Source organism: Cannabis sativa, chromosome 1, assembly GCF_029168945.1.
Source record: "Cannabis sativa cultivar Pink pepper isolate KNU-18-1 chromosome 1, ASM2916894v1, whole genome shotgun sequence".
Classification (NCBI taxonomy): Eukaryota; Viridiplantae; Streptophyta; class Magnoliopsida; order Rosales; family Cannabaceae; genus Cannabis; species Cannabis sativa.
The window spans coordinates 49464799-49479527 of record NC_083601.1 but is presented as its reverse complement, the minus strand read 5'-3'; the positions used below and the strand labels follow the sequence as shown (position 1 = coordinate 49479527).

The following is a 14729-nucleotide window of genomic DNA, read 5'->3' as shown; positions in this document are numbered from 1 at the left end:
CTTAGAATGGTGCCGCCCTTGGCCTATCTCAGTACTAGGAGTATTCGCAGTGTAGGTGGTGCAGATTGTGACTTTTTTTCAAACCAAACTACATATGCGGTTTATGTAATTTCTCAAATCGCAACCGTACCACAAGATCTAAAAACTACAAAAATCACACTGCAAAAGTACAGTGTGGTGCGGTGCGATACAATTTAAACGGTTTATACTATCATCATTAATAAACATCATAACAAAAATTTAAAAATTAATTTATAAAGTTTTAACAATACGAAAAAGAAAATATTATTAAAATTTTAACATCATAACATATATACTAATCAATAAGTTATTATATTGAATTGTTTTTTTAAAAAATATATAATATATACATATATTGCATGTATTTGTTCTTATATGAAAAAGGAATAAAAATTATATATTATAAAAATTGGTAACTTTGTAATATATACTGCAGTTGAATTTGAACCGCAATTATTAAATTCGAAACCGCAAACCGCATCGTACCGTGTGCGGTTTGAAAAAAATACAAACCGCAACCACATCGCAAAGAATTTCAAACCATATTTTTTTATGCAATGTGATGCAGCGTGAACATTTTAATGAACACCCCTACTCAGTACGATGTCGTCTTTGACCTATCTCGGTACGGTGCCATCCTCGACCTATCTTGGTACGGTATCGTCCTCAATACTGTTTCCAATGATACCAGCCAGGTATGTTAGCTTTCCCTGCAATTTTGTCTTTACCATTAAACTTCTTATAGGTTTTTAGGTTATCCCTTCTGCTTTTTGGGCTTAAATTTTGTTCGATTTATTGAGCTGGGGCTTTGAGTTTTTAATCCTTATTTATCTATTTAATTCATTTTTTTCTCCCTCCAAACATTAGTTAGGTATTATAATACCAAAGTTATATTCTAGTCCATTTTCTTTAAAAAATATAATAAGCATCTCTTCAGCTAAGATCATGCATACATAGGGATAAATTACTTAAAAAAATAGTTTTAACTTTTTTTTGGAGGTATAGATAGACAATTAGAATAAATTATGTACTCAAAGCAAATAATAATAGATGGTGAGAAACAAAATTTAGAATGCTTTTCATAGACACAAATGTAACCAATAGTGATTAGTTTCAATCACTAATCTAAAGCCAAAATATTGTGAGTCCTCTGCCTTTCCTTAATAACAAAGCAAATGCATGTGACCATATTCCAACAAACGAGGATAAACATAACACTATTTTAGATCGGTTAGGCACATACTATATTCAAAGCAAACAAGTACATGGAAACCATTGCCAGAGTGGTGATGCCAGAAACGGGTCTAAACTACATTTAGAAACTTGTTTGTATGAGACAGAAGCAATAATGATGTATCTTTAGGTTCCAATAGTTGGTTGGTTATTTACCTTCGACCTCTAAGCAATGCTCCTTACATACTGATCAAGCGATGTGTTGAATAGCTCGTTCCTATAAAATACTTACAAGAGTAAGAATGCAAATACAATGGCGTTCTTAATTTTAAAATAAAAATTAAAATAACCTTGAGGCATTGTCAAATCTAAAAAAAAAACTTTTTTTGTTAGATTTATTCAAGTAACAAAACATGAGTAGACGACAATTTAACAAGCCTATAAAATGGAGTAAGACAGCCAACAAATACAAGCATATCTATTATTGTATAAGTGTAGTTGATTGCTAGTAATTTTAACAAGATATTGGAGAAATAAAATCATGTCAGTGTAGAAAACAAATATATCGAGATGGCAAGTGTGTATGTGTTCTTAGTTAGTATCATCAAGCTTATAAGTGGAAGACATAAGTTACCTGATTGGGGATCCAGGAGAATAAAGAGGGCTCTTAACAACATATTCTACATACAAGTTGTAAATGTACTTCAAGGATTCCCTAAGGTCACCAGTCCTCGGATGAGTTACCAAGATAAACTGCAATGATAGTACATCATCAATTATGAAGACATTCCTAGTGTGACGAGATACTTCTTTCAAAGAGAGCAATATTAGTTTTACTTGATCAACAACACACATTATACAAACAGAGGATTTTGATTCAAAAACCATATCAACAAAAGAGAGATGAATTTTGGGTCAAATCATCATAGATGATAGAATCAATCAGCAAGTAAATATAAGATACATTGTCTTTCTTTCTTTTAACCAATTGATAGCGTAAATAGAATGATAAACATAAATATTACCTTGATTCCAGAAGGGGTTTCCATGAAACTGAGCTTGTATGTATTGGTCCTGAAGCTGTGAAAAGAGCAACCTTGACCAGGCAATTGAGGTACCCCAAGGTTTCCTCTCTCCGCACTACACCCAAAACAAATTCCATTAACCCTATACTGAAATCTTAAAAAACTCAAATAAAACTGGTCAAGATGAAGAGAAAGACGAACATGGTGGGATCCATTTTCGCAGTCAATGACTTGAGGGAGAAAAGCAAACCAAACATGAGCTTGTGGTCTTGCTGAGAGTTTAATGTTCTGAGAGGGCGATTCCACTCACGGTAGAGTAAGCAGACACCATTACGATTGAAGATGTACATCATATGAGCATTGTTGCCGGAAGCTGTAGGCACCGGCGGCGAGGGACTGATCTCTGAACCCCCAAAAAATTGCATTCTTCCTTTCCTTTATCGAAGTGGATCTGATCTGATCTGAATTGATCGGTCTGGTTGGTTCAAAAGACGATTTTAAGGATTGTGATTCTTTATGGTAAAGTGAATTGCAAAAGAAATGGATTTAACTCGTTCTTCGGAGTTTGAATCATGGATCAATGAAACAAATTTGCATATTAAAACAATCATCGATTGCTCTCTCAAAAATAGCCCAAAAAAGCAAAAATCAGATGAACCCAAAACAACATTTATTGAGATTGTACAAAATAATAATGAACCTCGAGAAAATTAGGGCATAGAAATATGAATGAAGAAGAACGAACCTTAAACAATGATTGAGAAGAAGGGAATGGAAGAACAGGGACAGGGAGCAAAAGAGTACAAATTCAAACCATTCTTTTTGATAGCTTTGATAAATGGGATTACAATTTACCCAGTTACATAAACATCTCTTCACTCCTTCCCAAAAATGGAATTACACAATATATTATTTACATGGCACCATAAAATAATAAATACACCTCATTATTAAAAAAAAAATATAAACTTAAATAATTTTTAAAAATTACTTAATATTTTTTTAAAAAAATTTCCTCACACTATTTTATGTTAATTTCAATACATGTAGGGTTGTTCATTTGATCACATCTAATATTTTTGGACCCATCTAGATCTAATCCAATTACACATTAGATGTTAGATTTCTCCAACCGATCCAATCCAATACTGTAGGCTCAACCGAACCGAACCAATCTAATAAAACATTGGATTGGATCGGTTTCATCTAATGGATGAATCCCTGTATTGGATCGGATCCATCCAATACTTTTGATCCAATATTTTATACTAGATTGGATCCATCCAATATTTTTAATCCAATATTAATTGGATTGATTGGATCCATCCAATCCAATTTAAGAGTAAAACCTGATTTTTCACTTAAAGAGCTAAATATATTAGTTCAAAATATTACAATCCAACATAAATCCAACCTAATTGTAACATAAGTCCAACATAAATCCAACCTAAATTGCAACATAAATCTATCCTAAATTATAACATAAGATAATACATGTTACATAAACAAGAGTGTACAAATTATGAATATTATAGAATCCTTTATCAATCCAAACTCCAAAGTGACAATGTCACTCAATTCTAATATCACCAATTCCAGCCAATATTTTTGCAAATTAAAAAAAAAATGATAAGTATTCAATATTAAAAACAAATATAAAATATGGTAAAAATATAGAATCAATATACATATTAGCCAAATTGTATTGATGAGGTTTGTTCAAACACAAAAGCACAATCTTCTAGTTATACCTATATATATTTATATGAATCATTCTTTACTATCCGAAAAAAAAAATCTCCACTAAATGCTCATGAAATAAGCATATATAATAAAAAAAAAATAACACCCACTACTTATCGATCATGGTATCTTCATGTAAGATTACTTCTAATCTTAAATAATGCTTGGAAAGGAAAACACAGAAGGCCTCAAAATGTGACAAGAAAAATTTCAACCTGATTTAAAACAATAAAGAGAAATAAAAGAAAAGTAACAGGACAAACAAATATAATTTTAATTACAAAAAAAAAAAAAAATACAGTGGATTTTAAATTTTGAGTATACTTATTAAGGTTGGCATACTAAAATGTATAGAAGCTCAAGTTTTACAAAGAAAACCCCTCTTGCTTCCTTTACCACTCAATAAAAATTAGAAGTGAATTCAAGATTAGAAAACCAGCAGACAAATCAGATCTTTACTTTGATTTCAACAAAAAGAAAAAATTAAGAAAACTAGGCCAGTACAAATTTCATTTACTGCCAGACAAGAACGAAAACAATGATGCAGGAAGTTTCTTTGGCTGAAGTTAAAGAATTGATGAGTTGAATACTAAAGACAGAAATAAACTCAAATATCTTGGCAGAACTAATTAAAGGGTACACCATATATCTCTTTGATTCATTAAAAATACCCTAAAAAGCAACCATGAACGACAATATTAGAGATTAAACAGCTCTAAATTGCTAAACACAGTGGCATTTATCACTTGCTAGTTTGCAGTAATAGAAATAATAAAGATTATGCACTTATTATTGGTTTCAATGGAAAAGAATGGCATGAGAGGACAACCGAACAATAAACCAGAGATATTGTGTGTCAACTAACCTAATGGCTTAGATCTACCTTCATACTCTATAACACAGCAGACACAGTGGAAAAATCATGTAATCAAAACAATATTGTTGTCTCTGCTTCCACACTAACTGGAAATTCCTAATACAAACATTTGAGAATGGTTACTAACATTTTTTGGGCTTAACTAGTCTACAACGGAATTACAAAAATCTATTAATTATTTCCTTCCCAAAAACTAAAAAGGTATCACACATGAAACCCAAAGCTCAGTAGAGTAATACCTTAAGTGGCAACGAACACAAGAGGAGAGGGAGATCCGGAGTTAAGAGTGGACTGGGCAGCTGGGAAAGAGGTGCGCGAGTCAACGGAGATGGTATTCGGAGGTGAGAAGGAAGGGCGGCGAACGGTGGAGAAAGTGAAAATTAGGAATTTAAATTGAAATTGATTTTTGTTGGAACTTTGTATGAAATATGTAAAAATAGAAAAGTGAAGTGTGTGAGTAGAGTCCCACATGGGATAGAAACACTACATTTTAAGTGTATATCTAGTGCAAGTTTGAGATATGGGTTTGGGCCCCAAGGGGTACCCAGTGGACAACCACACACGCGTGCATGGATGAGGACTCACACACTGGACAACCACACACGCGCCGTCGCCGTCTGATCGATCCGGGTTGGCGGGTGAGGTGTCACTTTATTTTTTAAAGAAAAATTATTTAATTAAATAAAGATTTATTTTTATTTATTAAAACGCGATCAGTCAATGATCCGCCTTTTCCTCCCACGATCCAACTCCTCCCACGAACGATAATATTACCGTTTTCTTACCGTTTTTTCTTGGATCGACTTCTATATAAGTCGTATCAGAACAACGTAAGAATACATCTTTTCAATATTAAAAAAAAAAATCTTTTCTTTCTTTACGATTTTTCTGAGAGCAAACAGTAGGGTGTTACAGAGCGATACCCAGTTTTGCGCGCATGGATGAGGACTCACACACTGGACCACCACACACGCGCGCCGCCGCCGTCTGATCGATCCGGGTTGGCGGGCGGGTGAGGTGTCACTTTATTTTTTAAAGAAAAATTATTTAATTAAATAAAGATTTATTTTTATTTATTAAAACGCGATCAGTCAATGATCCGCCTTTTCCTCCCACGATCCAACTCCTCCCACGAACGATAATATTACCGTTTTTTCTTGGATCGACTTCTATATAAGTCGTATCAGAACAACGTAAGAATACATCTTTTTCAATATTAAAAAAAAATCTTTTCTTTCTTTACGATTTTTCTGAGAGCAAACAGTAGGGTGTTACAGAGCGATACCCGGTTTGCGCGCATGGATGAGGACTCACACACTGGACCACCACACACGCGCGCCGCCGCCGTCTGATCGATCCGGGTTGGCGGGCGGGTGAGGTGTCACTTTATTTTTTAAAGAAAAATTATTTAATTAAATAAAGATTTATTTTTATTTATTAAAACGCGATCAGTCAATGATCCGCCTTTTCCTCCCACGATCCAACTCCTCCCACGAACGATAATATTACCGTTTTCTTACCGTTTTTTCTTGGATCGACTTCTATATAAGTCGTATCAGAACAACGTAAGAATACATCTTTTCAATATTAAAAAAAAAAATCTTTTCTTTCTTTACGATTTTTCTGAGAGCAAACAGTAGGGTGTTACAGAGCGATACCCAGTTTTGCGCGCATGGATGAGGACTCACACACTGGACCACCACACACGCGCGCCGCCGCCGTCTGATCGATCCGGGTTGGCGGGCGGGTGAGGTGTCACTTTATTTTTTAAAGAAAAATTATTTAATTAAATAAAGATTTATTTTTATTTATTAAAACGCGATCAGTCAATGATCCGCCTTTTCCTCCCACGATCCAACTCCTCCCACGAACGATAATATTACCGTTTTCTTACCGTTTTTTCTTGGATCGACTTCTATATAAGTCGTATCAGAACAACGTAAGAATACATCTTTTCAATATTAAAAAAAAAAATCTTTTCTTTCTTTACGATTTTTCTGAGAGCAAACGGTAGGGTGTTACGGAGCGATACCCGGTTTGCGCGCATGGATGAGGACTCACACACTGGACCACCACACACGCGCACCGCCGCCGTCTGATCGATCCGGGTTGGCGGGCGGGTGAGGTGTCACTTTATTTTTTAAAGAAAAATTATTTAATTAAATAAAGATTTATTTTTATTTATTAAAACGCGATCAGTCAATGATCCGCCTTTTCCTCCCACGATCCAACTCCTCCCACGAACGATAATATTACCGTTTTCTTACCGTTTTTTCTTGGATCGACTTCTATATAAGTCGTATCAGAACAACGTAAGAATACATCTTTTCAATATTAAAAAAAAAAATCTTTTCTTTCTTTACGATTTTTCTGAGAGCAAACAGTAGGGTGTTACAGAGCGATACCCAGTTTTGCGCGCATGGATGAGGACTCACACACTGGACCACCACACACGCGCGCCGCCGCCGTCTGATCGATCCGGGTTGGCGGGCGGGTGAGGTGTCACTTTATTTTTTAAAGAAAAATTATTTAATTAAATAAAGATTTATTTTTATTTATTAAAACGCGATCAGTCAATGATCCGCCTTTTCCTCCCACGATCCAACTCCTCCCACGAACGATAATATTACCGTTTTCTTACCGTTTTTTCTTGGATCGACTTCTATATAAGTTGTATCAGAACAACGTAAGAATACATCTTTTCAATATTAAAAAAAAAATCTTTTCTTTCTTTACGATTTTTCTGAGAGCAAACAGTAGGGTGTTACAGAGCGATACAGTTCGGTGCAGAACGTATCGTACTTATACAGAGACTGTTTTATCCTGGGGACGCCGTGGTTGCTAGACTGCCGTGCACACTTCGGGCAGAGCCGCGAAACGTCTTAAAGAGAACGACATTGTCCGCGACTCAGTCAGATTATTCTATCGGTAATTCGTTCCAATTTTACTGTATTTAATTTCGGTATAACAATTTTAAGACGTTCAGTTCTGCTATGGCTGCTACCGATGAATTTTCTGGTTCTGCTTCTACCCAGTTTTGCGCGCATGGGTGAGGACTCACACACTGGACCACCACACACGCGCGCGCCGCCGCCGCTGTCCGACCGATCCGGGTTGGCGGGCGGGTGAGGTGTCACTTTATTTTTTGAAGAAAAATTATTTAATTAAATAAAGATTTATTTTTATTTATTTATTTATTAATTAATTTTAACACGTGATCAGAAGAGGTAAAACGCGATCAGACAATGATCCGCATTTTCCTCCCACGATCCAACTCCTCCCACGAACGATAATATTACCGTTTTCTTACCGTTTTTTCTTGGATCGACTTCTATATAAGTCGTATCAGAACAACGTAAGAATACATCTTTTCAATATTAAAAAAAAAAATCTTTTCTTTCTTTACGATTTTTCTGAGAGCAAACAGTAGGGTGTTACAGAGCGATACAGTTCGGTGCAGAACGTATCGTACTTATACAGAGGCTGTTTTATCCTGGGGACGCCGTGGTTGCTAGACTGCCGTGCACACTTCGGGCAGAGCCGCGAAACGTCTTAAAGAGAGCGACATTGTCCGCAACTCAGCCAGATTATTCTATCGGTAATTCGTTCTAATTTTACTGTATTTAATTTCGGTATAACAATTTTAAGACGTTCAGTTCTGCTATGGCTGCTACCGATGAATTTTCTGGTTCTGCTTCTAACGATATTAACAAGCCTTTCCGTTTTGAGGGATTACATTTTAAGCGATGGAAACAGAAGATGTTGTTCTACCTGACGATGAAGAAAGTTGCTTTCGTTCTCACTGCTCTGAAGCCAGTCGTCTCTGAAGCTTCTACCGACAAGGACAAAGAGGCTGAACGCGAGAAGCAACAAAAGGATTTGGACTCCTGGGTCGAAAATGACTTCCTCTGTAAGAATTTTATTCTTAACGGTTTATCTGACGATCTGTATGACTATTATAATTCAGATAAATCAGCAAACGAAATATGGGATGCTCTGCAAAAGAAATACGATACTGAAGAAGCTGGAACTAAAAAGTATGCTGTCAGTCGCTACCTCAAGTATCAAATGGTGGACGATAAACCTGTGGAAGCCCAATCTCACGAGCTTCAGAAAATTGCACATGAGATCATCTCAGAAGGTATGACTTTAGATGAACAGTTTCAAGTTGCTGTATTAATTGATAAGTTACCCCCTTCCTGGAAGGATTTCAAAAGTACTCTCAGGCATAAGACTAAGGAATTTTCCTTAGAAAGTTCGATCACCCGCCTTCGTATAGAGGAGGAAGCAAGAAAACAAGACCAGAAAGATGAAGTGCTTGTTGTTTCAAACAACAACACTAAGAAATCCACACCAGCGGTTCTGAAGCCTAATGGCAAAAATTTTAAGAATCAGAACCGCAACTCGAATTCCAATTCTAACCGCAACAACCCTCCTCGTAACAATAATCAGAGTTGGAACCATAATAGGAACCAACATGGAAGGCAGCCACCTCCACATAAACAGAATGACCCCGCACAGTTTTTGTGTTACAACTGTAACAAGCCGGGTCATATAGCACGAAAGTGTCGGAACAAGCCTAGCTCTGCTCCGCAGGCTAACTTGACTGAAGAAGCTTTTACAACTATGATCTCTGAGATCAATATGATTGGTGGGTCAGAAGGATGGTGGGTAGACACTGGCGCCTCTCGCCATGTTTGCTATGATCGTGCTATGTTTAAGACATACACTGCTGCTGATGATAAGAAAGTGTTGTTAGGAGATTCCCACACCACTATTGTTGCTGGAACTGGAAACGTGGAGCTAAAGTTTACCTCGGGAAGAACCTTATTGCTGAAAGATGTAATGCACACTCCCGAGATGAGAAAGAATCTGGTTTCTGGTTTTTTGCTTAATAAGGTTGGGTTTGCTCAAACAATTGGGGCTGATTTGTACACCATCACTAAGAATGGTACTTTTGTGGGGAAGGGTTATGCTACTGATGGAATGTTTAAATTAAATGTTGAATTTAATAAAGTATCTTCTTCTGCTTACATGCTGTGTGATTTTAATGTTTGGCATTCTAGACTTTGTCATGTTAATAAACGTATCATTAAGAATATGAGTAATATTGGCTTAATCCCGAAAATGTCAGAAAAGGATTTTGAAAAATGTATCTTTTGTAGTCAAGCAAAAATAACTAAGACACCACATAAATCAGTTACTAAAGAAACTGAACCTTTAGATTTGATACATTCTGATATATGTGAACTTGATGGAACGCTAACCAGAAATGGTAAACGTTATTTTATTACTTTCATAGATGATTGTTCTGACTTTACTTATGTGTACTTGATGAAAAATAAAAATGATGCACTTGACATGTTTAAATTATTCGTAGCTGAAATTGAGAATCAATATAATAAGAAAATAAAAATGCTTCGTAGTGATAGAGGAACTGAATATGAATCAAACTCGTTTATTGAATTTTATAATTCACATGGTATGATACACGAAAGGACTGCACCATATTCACCTGAAATGAACGGTAAAGCTGAAAAAAAAAATAGAACATTTACTGAATTAGTTGTGGCTATTTTGTTGAATTCTGGTGCTGCATCTCACTGGTGGGGTGAAATTTTATTAACTGTTTGTTATGTTCTGAATAGAGTTCCTAAAACTAAGAGTAAATTTCACCTTATGAGATCTTGAAAAATAGGCAACCAAATGTGTCTTATTTTAGAACCTGGGGTTGTTTAGCTTATGTTAGGATTCCTGATCCTAAGAGAATAAAACTAGCTAGTAGAGCCTATGAATGTGTATTTATTGGATATGCGGTGAATAGCAAAGCATATAGATTCTATGATCTGAATGCACACGTTATAGTGGAATCTAATGATGTTGAATTTTATGGACATAGATTTCCTTTTAAATTAAGAAATAGTGGGGGTACATCTACTAGCAATGTTCCTACCATTAGGGATAATGAACACACTGAGAGTAATGAAATAGAACCTAGAAGAAGCAAGAGAGCTAGAGTAGAAAAAACTTTTGGTTCAGATTTTTGTGCTTACACCTTAGAGGAGGATCCTGCCAACCTCCAAGAAGCTTTGTCTTCCATAGATGCTGACCTGTGGCGAGGCCGTTGATGATGAAATGGACTCACTTATTAAGAATAAAACCTGGCATTATACAAACTTACCACCTGGGTGCAAAACTATAGGTTGTAACTGGATTCTGAAAAAGAAATTGAAACCTGATGGAACTGTTGACAAATACAAAGCTCGCTTAGTAGCAAAGGGTTTTAGACAAAGAGAGAATGTAGATTTCTTTGACACCTTTTCACCTGTCACTAGAATAACATCCATTAGAGTTTTAATTTCTCTGGCTGCTATACACAATTTAGTTGTGCACCAAATGGATGTTAGAACAGCGTTCCTTAATGGTGAATTAGAAGAAGAAATTTACATGGATCAACCTGAAGGGTTCGTGATCCCAGGCCAGGAACATAAGGTTTGCAAGTTAGATAAATCTTTGTATGGTCTTAAGCAGGCACCTAAGCAATGGCATGAGAAGTTTGACAATTTAGTTATCTCAGATGGTTTCAAAGTGAATGAAAGTGACAAATGTATTTACTATAAATCTCATAATGACATTTGCACAATTATTTGCCTATATGTGGATGATTTGCTTATATTTGGTTCAAATATCCATGCTATTAATGCTGTGAAATCATTATTGTGTGCTAACTTTGATATGAAGGACCTCGGAGAAGCTGATGTAATTATTGGTATTAAGATTACTAGGTCTGAATAGGGAATTTCTTTGGATCAATCTCATTACATTGAGAAGATTCTTAAGAAATATAATTACTTTGACTGTAAACCTGCTTGCACACCATATGATCCAAGTGTAAAGCTATTCAATAACACTGGTGACGGTGTGAGACAATCTGATTATGCGAGCATCATTGGCAGTCTTTGATATGCCACTGATTGTACGAGACCCGACATTGCCTATGTCGTGGGATTATTATGCAGGTTTACCAGTAGGCCTAGTATAGAGCATTGGCATGCTATTGAGAGGGTAATGAGATACCTTAAGAGAACCATGAACCTTGGATTACACTATCAAAGGTTTCCAGCTGTCCTTGAAGGATACAGTGATGCAGACTGGAACACTTTGTCAGATGACTCCAAAGCTACAAGTGGCTATATTTTTAGCATAGCTGGTGGCGCTGTTTCTTGGAAGTCAAAGAAACAGACTATTTTAGCACAGTCCACCATGGAGTCTGAAATGATAGCACTAGCCTCTGCTAGTGAAGAAGCAGGTTGGCTTAGAAGCCTGCTAGCTGAGATCCCTTTATGGGAAAAACCGATACCAGCTGTGTTGATCCATTGCAATAGTACCGCGGCTATTGCAAAAGTCCAGAACCGTTATTATAACGGTAAGAAATGACAAATCCGTCGTAAGCACAGCACTGTTAGAGAGTTCCTCTCAACAGGAGCTGTTAGAGTGGATCATGTACGCACTGATGACAATTTAGCAGATCCTTTGACGAAAGGACTAGCTAGAGAGAAAGTCTATAAAACTTCGAAAGGAATGGGACTATTGCCCTTAGAAAAATGAGTCACTCATAATGGTAACCCAACCTAATGACTGGAGATCCCAAGAATTAGGTTCAACGGGTAATAACAAATTATGAGTTGATATGTGTTGATCATGCTATAGTTATACGAGAAGCATGAAGTCCTGAAGCGATAAGAGGATGAGTTAATAGAAACTCTTAATGAGATCTATACTCTATGTGGAGTGGAGTACCGAGCTACAGGAGTACTCTTGATAGACTCACCTATGTGAATGTGGGAGTGGGGCCGCTTCCTATGAAATTTGAGGCAAAATTTCTAGAGCGTTCACTATACTGGGATAGACGTGCATGGCCATTAACGCACAGGCTTATTTGAATACACCCTTGAAAGATCGGTGCGTGGTACGACGTTAGAGATAGAGTTTAAGACTTCGAGTCACTCTAGTAAAATCTAAATCGTATTCACTATGCAAGATTCAAATCGAAAGATATCTTTGCTGAAGCACTGTCTTATAGTTGTTGAGGTTGCTCGAGAAAATATTTTTAAAAATTTCAAGTGGGGGATTGTTGGAACTTTGTATGAAATATGTAAAAATAGAAAAGTGAAGTGTGTGAGTAGGAGTCCCACATGGGATAGAAACACTACATTTTAAGTGTAGATCTAGTGCAAGTTTGAGATATGGGTTTGGGCCCCAAGGGGTACCCAGTTTTGCGCGCATGGGTGAGGACTCACACACTGGACCACCACACGCGCGCGCGCGCCGCCGCCGCCGTCCGTCCGACCGACCGATCCGGGCCGGGTTGGGTTGGGTTGGCGGGTGAGGTGTCACTTTATTTTTTGAAGAAAAATTATTTAATTAAATAAAGATTTATTTTTATTTATTTATTTATTAATTAATTTTAACACGTGATCAGAAGAGGTAAAATGCGATCAGTCAATGATCCGCCTTTTCCTCCCACGATCCAACTCCTCCCACGAACGATAATATTACCGTTTTCTTACCGTTTTTTCTTGGATCGACTTCTATATAAGTCGTATCAGAACAACGTAAGAATACATCTTTTCAATATTAAAAAAAAATCTTTTCTTTCTTTACGATTTTTCTGAGAGCAAACAGTAGGGTGTTACAGAGCGATACAGTTCGGTGCAGAACGTATCGTACTTATACAGAGGCTGTTTTATCCTGGGGACGCCGTGGTTGCTAGACTGCCGTGCACACTTCGGGCAGAGCCGCGAAACGTCTTAAAGATAGCGACATTGTCCGTGACTCAGCCAGATTATTCTATCGGTAATTCGTTCCAATTTTACTGTATTTAATTTCGGTATAACAATTTTCGTTTTGAGAGCTTTTGGATCCGAGCACCAGTGAAGAGAAGACATCAACCCCGTCGCCTGAGAAGAAGTCGTCGCCTGAGAAGAATAAAAACGATGGGAGTTCAGTTTTAGGGCTTTGGTTTATTTTTAGTAGTGAAAATTACAGGGATTTTATAAATGACGATGATGAACAGTTTCGCACGTGCCAATATAATTGTGTTCGCCTTTGATAAACGAAATTGGAAAAATCAAGTGGCCATAGCTGGGTCGTGAGTGTGTGTTGGAGGTCCTCGGTTCGAGTCCCAGGTAAAACAGTATTGTAATATATAAACACTTAAATAAAAAAAAAAGTTTGAGTGAGAGAATATATATATATATTATGAGACACGATTTTGTCCCGTGATATACTTTTACGGAATGTATTCTGTGGTACATTAGATGAGTTTCGTTACCATTTTTTAATCCTAATTACCCCTAGATCAACCCCAGCCCTCAGATCAAATAACTCTCCCATCTAACGACTGTCGTACATCACGGATTACATTCCGTGAAAGTACATCACGGGACAAAATCTTGTCCCTATATATTATATATATTTATAGAAATATTTTTAATTAGTTATTATTATTTATTTACATTACTAATGTCGTTGTCTTGTCGTTTTGACATGTCTGGTATGTGATTTTTGTTGTTGAGTGGTGTGTGATTTTTGCGAGTTATGAGTTTGTTAAGTTGGAATTGTCGTAGGCTTGGAAACCCCCAGGTTGTTCAATTCCTTGAAGAAATAGTTTTTCAAAAGAGACCTAATTTAATTTTTTTTTTGTGAGACAATTTGCAAGAAAGACAAGGTTGATTGTGTTAGAGCTTTATTGGGCTATGATGGAAGTTTTGTTGTTGAGGCCCGTGGACATAGTAGGGGTCTTGCAATGTTGTGGAAAAATCAAGATGGTGGCAAACTTCTTAGGTTTAGTAATAATCACATTGATTTGGAGTTGAAGCTTGACGGAT

The 14729-nt window shown here is 36.5% G+C and overlaps 1 protein-coding gene across 4 annotated transcripts; it reads right to left on the bottom strand.

The window, feature by feature from the left end:
- Positions 1-312: 312 nt before the first annotated feature.
- On the bottom strand, positions 313-5268 carry LOC115706760 (uncharacterized). Of its 4 annotated transcripts, XM_061108470.1 has the most exons (6): positions 5079-5268; positions 2421-2694; positions 2220-2334; positions 1829-1947; positions 1411-1471; positions 313-731 (listed from the first exon to the last, which is right to left on the bottom strand). In XM_061108470.1, the coding sequence occupies exons 2-5, from the start codon at positions 2642-2644 to the stop codon at positions 1420-1422; spliced, it is 510 nt and encodes a 169-aa protein (XP_060964453.1). In that variant the 5' UTR covers positions 2645-2694; positions 5079-5268; the 3' UTR covers positions 313-731; positions 1411-1419. The 4 variants fall into 4 exon arrangements, with proteins under 4 accessions (XP_060964453.1, XP_030490352.2, XP_030490354.2 ...); XM_030634492.2 differs by lacking the exon at positions 313-731 and having other exon boundaries at positions 1076-1471; XM_030634494.2 differs by lacking the exons at positions 313-731; positions 5079-5268 and adding an exon at positions 2965-3160 and having other exon boundaries at positions 1076-1471.
- Between the last annotated feature and the right edge of the window lie 9461 nt (positions 5269-14729).

Bases quoted from the DNA above. Each gene is read 5' to 3' on its own strand.
- LOC115706760 (XM_061108470.1), bottom strand. From the start codon at position 2,644: ATGCAATTTTTTGGGGGTTCAGAGATCAGTCCCTCGCCGCCGGTGCCT. The intron at 1,948-2,219 runs GTAATATTTATG...CTATCATTGCAG, and splicing joins AAACCCCTTCTGGAATCAAG to TTTATCTTGGTAACTCATCC. The intron at 1,472-1,828 runs GTAACTTATGTC...AGTATTTTATAG, and splicing joins TCTCCTGGATCCCCAATCAG to GAACGAGCTATTCAACACAT.